Source organism: Octopus bimaculoides, chromosome 12 (genome assembly GCF_001194135.2).
Source record: "Octopus bimaculoides isolate UCB-OBI-ISO-001 chromosome 12, ASM119413v2, whole genome shotgun sequence".
NCBI classification, from domain to species: domain Eukaryota; kingdom Metazoa; phylum Mollusca; class Cephalopoda; order Octopoda; family Octopodidae; genus Octopus; species Octopus bimaculoides.
Window position 1 is genome coordinate 24,251,166 of NC_068992.1, and position 7,570 is coordinate 24,258,735.

At 35.3% G+C, this 7,570-nt stretch overlaps 1 protein-coding gene across 1 annotated transcript in view; it reads right to left on the reverse strand.

Moving 5' to 3' along the window:
- LOC106883766 (zwei Ig domain protein zig-8) overlaps window positions 1-7,570 on the reverse strand; it is a 319,834-nt gene that overhangs the window by 105,897 nt on the left and 206,367 nt on the right. The window contains exon 6 of the mRNA XM_052972020.1: window positions 1,911-1,955. Coding sequence (XP_052827980.1) covers window positions 1,911-1,955 — 45 coding nt within the window. The remainder of the gene's footprint in view (window positions 1-1,910; window positions 1,956-7,570) is intronic.

Here is a 7,570-nt window from a genome sequence, read left to right on the forward strand (position 1 = left end):
AGTATAAATACATGAAAATGTGTATAAACACATTTGTATAATGATATTTGCATGTAACTATGGTGCATGAAGCAATAATGAGAGTGTGTGAGTGTGTGTGTGTATATATATATATATATATATATATATATATATGCAGATACACACGCATTTACCAAAGTACATATAAGTGTGTCATTAAAAGAGTGCATAAATGCATATACTTATATACATATATATGGTTATGCTTGTAGAGTTTTATAACATGGGTGCATGCATGAATGTGTGTGCGTGTGTGTGTGTGTGTGTGTGTGTGCAAATATTATGAACAGATTAATTCCTGAAAGGAATTTCATGTTTCTATCACAGTTTTCATGACAATAACAGAAAAAAAAATCTACAAATAAAATTTATTTACAACAATCAAGATAAATTGCATTGATTTATAAATATATCCATCTATATATATACATATACAGATATATATATTTATGTGCATATAAATATAAATATGTATATATTTATATTTATAAATATATATATATTCACATATATACATATATGTACAAATATATACATTTACATATATGTATGTATGTACACACACACACATATGTATATACACACATATATATATATATGTACATACACATATATATACATATATATGTGTAGGCATATATATTCATTTACATATATAGATATATATGTGTACCTATGCATATATGTGCATACATATGTATGTATGCATATATATATATATATATATATATATACACACACACATGTATATATGTATGTATATATATATATATATATATATATATATATATATATATATATATATATATATATATATACATATATATATATATACATATATATAAATATATTTATATATATAAATATATATATACATATATACATACATATACGTACAAATATATATATACCTATATACATATATATAAATATATTTATATATAATATATATATAAATGTTTATATATATATATATATATATATAATATATATATAAATGTTTATATATATATATATATATATATATATGAAATCACAATTTCTTCACAATGATAACATAAAATGTGTAGTAAAACAGTAAAATAAAGATGGAAAGTATTAGAAATTAAATGCTGAGAATGTGAAACATGAAAATATACTCAGCATGAAATTGAAGATATATAAGAAAGTTTGTTTGGCAATAACTGTAAACAAAAAGAAAATTAATACATGCTGACATTAACACATGAAAATGATTGACAGTATCGAGTGCTGTTATATTGTAAGTATTGACATTCAAGCAGCGAGATTTCACCAAAACAATTAACTAAGAAAATTTAACAGAAATAAAAAGAAAATTACTAATAGTCTACGAGCAAGAATAACTAAAAATGCAACAGAGAGTGAAAGACAAAAAGCAAAGAAATTTGAAAAAAAAAGAAAAGAAAATCTTATCTGTGAAGCATGCAGATATCTAATAATAATAATATAAATGATAAAATGATATTTGGTCACAAGTAAAAGGAGAATTCAGTTAACAATGTAATAAAAAATATCTATATATACATTTTCAAAATATTATGAACACATAAGGGGGGGGGGATGTTTAATATATTTGCATGTGTATATCCATACATGCATATATATATATATATATATTTATTTATTTATCTATCTCTCTATATATATGCAATTATGCTTGTCTGTGTGCATACATATATAAAAACTGATAGATAAATACTTATGGAGGATAATCATAAAAATATATCTATGTTGCACTAAAATTTGCCACAAACAAGTGTAAGTGAAGGGGAAAAAAAAAACAACTTTTTCTTTATTGGTATAAATTCAAAATACTCGTACACGCAACCATGGAGATTCAAAGCTTGAGCAAGAAAATGTTAGCTTACCACGCTTTCTGTTGTCTCTTCCTTTGGGTCCTTCTTTACGTGGATCTGAAAGAATTAAAAAAAAATATTGCAGGAGTTTAGCCAGAGACAAAGATAATTTTTCATTTTTAATTTACATACATAATACATAGGCAAAAGAGTGGTTATAGGAGCAGGAGTGGCTGTGGGGTAAGTAAATTGCTTACCAACCACATGGTTCCAGGTTCAGTCCCACTGCATGGAACCTTAGGCAAGTGTCTTCTATTACAGCCTCGGGCTAACCAAAACCCTGTGAGTGGATTTGGTAGACAAAAACTGAAAGAAGCCCATTATGTATATATATAGGTGCTGGAGTGGTTATGTGGTAAATAGCTTGCTTACCAACCACATGGTTCTGGGTTCAGTCCCACAGAGTGGCACCTTAGGCACTCTACATATATATATATATTTCTGTGCCTGTGTTTGTCACCACCACCAATGGCAAATATGCACATAAACTGTTGTTATACAATCAAGTAGCAAAAATAACACAACACAGAATATCTAGATACATAATCAGCATTTGCTTTAATTATCTTAATGAATCCAAAATTCCTTCATAATCCTTCATATTCACATTGTGCCATAATCATTAGAGCGAGGATCTGAATAGATCATCAGCTCAAAATATCCATGCTAATGTCGATATTTGAACTCAACTATTGTAAACCAAATGAAGAAGCTTCTGTAATAAGTAACGGAAAACCATTACAGCAAGCTGCATTAATGATATTACCATTTTCAGTTTAATCTATTGTACTAGACCCAATGGTATACAAGCTACTAATGGAGTAAATTATTAAATTTGTGTGATGTTATTTCATCAACATGATTACTTTGAAAGCTAATATCTGGAATCACTGTTCATCATAGAAACACTTGATTTTTGGTTTTAGACTCTTTTCTATCCTTAACCCTTTAGAATTTTTTAAACCTGGCCATATCCAGCTCAAATGTTATACCTGTTTTATAGACAGACTGGCCATATTCACCCTCTCGTGCCTACCCTACACTGCCATACTAAAAATAAACAAACACATCATCGAAATCTCAATGCAAAAAGATAATGGGCTGGTAAGCTGAGGGGCTGCACCAGACTCCAGTCTGATTTCGCATGGTTTCTACGGCTGGATGCCCTTCTTAACACCTACCACACTGAGAGTGTAATGGGTGCATTTACATGCTACTGTCACAGGTGCCAGTTGGGTGACACCAGTATTTGCCACAGCTGAGATTTCATTTGTCACTGCCTCCTGTGAGGCCCAGCGCTCAAAAGGTGCTAATAAGTACTAAATTTGACAGAATAGTCTGAATGCTAAAGGGTTAAAGTAAGCAGCCCTAAGAATAACTACTCAGTATTATGTGTGAAAAAGTGTCACACTCTAGTAGTTGAGGGAACCTGTGGAAGAGGTAGACTTAGGAAGACCTAGAATGAGGTGGTGAAGCATGACCTTCGAACATTAGGCCTCACCGAGGAAATGACTAGTGACCGAGATCTTTGGAGATATGCTGTACTTGAGAAGACCCGGCAAGCCAAGTGAGACCATAACCCATGGCTTATACCAGTGGTGTAACCAACCCACTTATGTGTACCTTTCCTTCATTGAATACTAAACTCTGTTTGCGAAGACCTGTTGACGCAAGTGAAATCGAAATCAAATTCGATGCTAGCACTGCGTGACTGCATCCGTGCTAGTGGAGCGCTAAGCGCACCATCCGAGCATGATTGTTGCCAGGGCCACTGACTGGCTGGTGGCACATAAAAAGCACCATTCAAGCGTGATCATTACAAGTGTTGCCTTACTGGCATTTGTGCCAGTGACACATGAAAAACAACATTCAAGCGAGGTGCCGCTGGACTGACACCTGTGCAGGTGGCACGTAAAAAACACCTTTTGAGAGTGGCCATTGCCAGTACTGCTTGACTGGCCTTCATACCAGTGGCATGTAAAAACACCCACTACACACTCAGAGTGGTTGGCGTTAGGAAGGGCATGCAGCTGTAGAAACTCTGCCAGATCAGATTGGAGCCTGGTGCAACCATCTGGCTCACCAGTCCTCAGTCAAACTGTCCAACCCATGTTAGCATGGAAAGCAGATGTAAAACGATGATGATGATGATGATGATGATATTCTTAGCCAAAATCTCTTGAGTATCAGCAGCAGCAGTATGGCAACGACGGAACTTTGAGAAACCTAGCTGATTGATTGGTAGACTGAACGATAAGTCAACTATCTAACCAATAGATAAGTCAATTGGTTAAATAGTTAATCAATTGACTAATAAATAATGAAGTGAAATAGAACCAGTGCATGTGTTTATCAGCATAATAATACACCCAAGATACAACAAAATATGTCAAATGTGAGAAAAGAAAATTGATTATAATTCAACTGAAACAAACTAACATGATATTTATTTGTTTACCCGATAATATTTATCAGCAATTATATTTGAGATGCCAAAAAGAGCAAGAATATCATAAAATATCTAAGAAAAGGCTGCTAATATTTTCGTCTTTGGCAATCTTCCACCTCATATGGGAGCAGTGAGAAAATAGAACAGTGGGGCAATGGAAAAATAATACACAGAAAAACAGACAGTTTCACTATGTCTATCATTACTAAAAGAAAAACGAAACTGCAGTGTTGTCAGTAGAGAAAGCTAATCAATTCAAGAACAAAACATATAAAGAAATTTAAAAAAAAACCCATTCTAGATCTGCTCCAACAGTTTTGTTTTTGTAAACAATCTTCTACGGTTAATATTATGTGACTTGGTTATAAGCAATACACTACTTATAGGTCAGTCTGCTTCTGGGAGAGAAAACAATATACAGACAGAGAAAATAATTTGATTATTCAAGAAAAATAATTAAAGAGGTTTACCAAATGTGTTTACAGGAAAGCTATAGTTTGGTGAAACCAGAATAGAGTATTGTCTCCATTCGATGTCTGGATCTATGACAAAATATTTAAATATTTATTTTTCTCCCACCTGAAACAACATCCGTCTTGTATTTCTAATATAGTTTCATATGTTGTATTATCTGACTAGAAGTAATGGTAAGTTTTATACAGTACATTAATCATTACATTCCATCGGATATTATGTTTTAGCAAATAAGTATATGGATATTTGTCTGCTTTCACTATGAATATTCCAGTTATTTGATCAAATGAACCACCGACACATTAACATATGTCTGTAAATGGTTGAGCACTTCACAGACTGACTAAATTAAAGCAGATTTTCTAAGACTGGGTACCCCTCCTGTTGCCACTTTTTACCCGTTTCCAAGTTAATATTTCCCCAGTGACCTTCAGAGATTAAAAAGGAAGTACGATGCATTCATGATAGTAACACTTGTATACTTCTATCACTCAAAGTCAGAGCAAGAAAACAGTAGTACATACACAAAAACGCATGCACACGCACACACGCTCACACACAAACATGCACATGATGGACTTCTGTTATGGTTGACCCATGGCTATAGTAGAAGACACTTGTCCAAGATACCATTCAGTGAGACTGAACCAGGAACCATGTGGTTGGAATGGGAACCTCTCACCACACACCTAGCTATAAAGTCACGAATACTAATGTCATTATTAAAAGGAGTAAATTTCCCCTTTGGACATAAATGACCATAGGATTGCACTTATAGTGTTATCCTCTGAGGCACAAGTCTGGGCATTGTTATTTATGGAAGACCAGCAGTCACCCATGAATACCGGCCTCCCTGCTCCACGCCACAGGTGTTATCCAAGGAAAAGGCAAAGGCCAATACAGCTTGGCACCAATGACATCACAACTCATTTCTACAGTTGAATTAACTGGAGCAACATGAAATAAAGTGTCTTGCTCAAGACCACAACACACAGCCTGGTCCGGGAATACATATATGTATAGATATATAGAGTAAAGACCTCCTTTGGTCATAAATGACCATGGGATTGTACCTAGAAAGTTATCCTCTGAGGCAGAAGTCTGGGCAAAGTTGTTCATGGAAGACCAGCAGTCGCCCATGCATACCAGCCTCTCCTCTCCATGTCACTGATGTTGTCCAACGGAAAGGCAAAAGTTGATACAGCTTGGCACCAGTGATGTTGCAACCCATTTCTACAGATGAATGAACTGGAGGAACGTAAATAAAAAGTCTTGCTCAAGAACACAACACACAACCCAGTCCAAGTTTCGAACTGACTACCGCCTCATTGTGAGGCCGATGCTATAACCACTGAGACATGTGCCTTCATGATGTCACTGTTATACGTTGGTATCATAAAGCAGCGAGCTGGCAGAACCGTTATCACACAGGGAAAAATGCTTAGCAGCGTTTTGTTCAACTTTAAATTCTGATTCAAATGCTGCTGCTACTGCTGCTGCTGCTGGAGTTGACTTTGCCTTTCATCCTCTTCAGATAAATAAAACAAGTACCAGTTGAACACTGGGGACAATGTAATCAACTAACCCCACACCCCTTAAATTGCTGGCCTTGTGCCAAACATTTGAAACCATCATTATAAACATCATACAAGTGAGAGTACCATGAGTTATAAAAATACTGTAATACTTTTTTGTGAAAGTACCATGAGCTGTGAGGAGAAAATTCAGTGAAAATAGCCACCAAAATCTCACAACAATGACAAGGGAGGAATAATTTTTGAAACAATAGAAATCATCATCATCATCGTTTAACATCCGCTTTCCATGCTAGCATGGGTTGGACGATTTGACTGAGGACTGGTGAAACCGGATGGCAACACCAGCCTCCAATCTGATTTGGCAGAGTTTCTACAGTTGGATGCCCTTCCTAATGCCAACCACTCAGAGAGTGTAGTGGGTGCTTTTACGTGTCACCCGCACGAAGGCCAGTCAGGCAGTACTGGCAACGGCCACGCTCAAAGTGGTGTATTTTATGTGCCACCTGCACAAGAGTCAGCATGGCCACAGTCAAATGGCTGAAACAAATAAAAGAATAAAGAATATTCCACTTTCAGATTCACACACCTATTGCAGTGGTCCTTCTGTGTTTTACTAAGTCTAGTAAGAGAACTCAGAATGTGGGGTCTTCCAACTAGGCCTTTTATGATACCCTTAAAGCCAAGAACTTTCCAGTCCCCTTCCCCTGTAGACAGGCAGATGGAAATAGAGAGAATACATGCGTGTGCATATTTATGGCAATGCGTTTAGTGTTGAAGGAAAGTTGGTTTTAATAACATTCGCTCTTACATTTCCGATATCAGTTTTCTGTGTAGTCAGACTTGTTAGAATGCAAACACAGAAATACGGTACACATGTAGATCGAGAAAACTAGCCGCAGAGAGTTGCACAAACATAGACACATCAGTTATGTCTGATGTATGGAAACAAAGTTTTCTATAGGTCTATTCATAGGTCAGAAGGTTTGGTACTTGTACACCAAAAAGACACATACACACACACTCACATACACACACACACACATTCACATATACACACACACATGCACACGCTATCAGAAACATATACACATGCAAACACACATACGCACACACATACTATCAGAAACATATACACATATACACACACATGCAAACACGCATACGCACACACATACTATCAGAATCACATACACATATACACACATGCACAC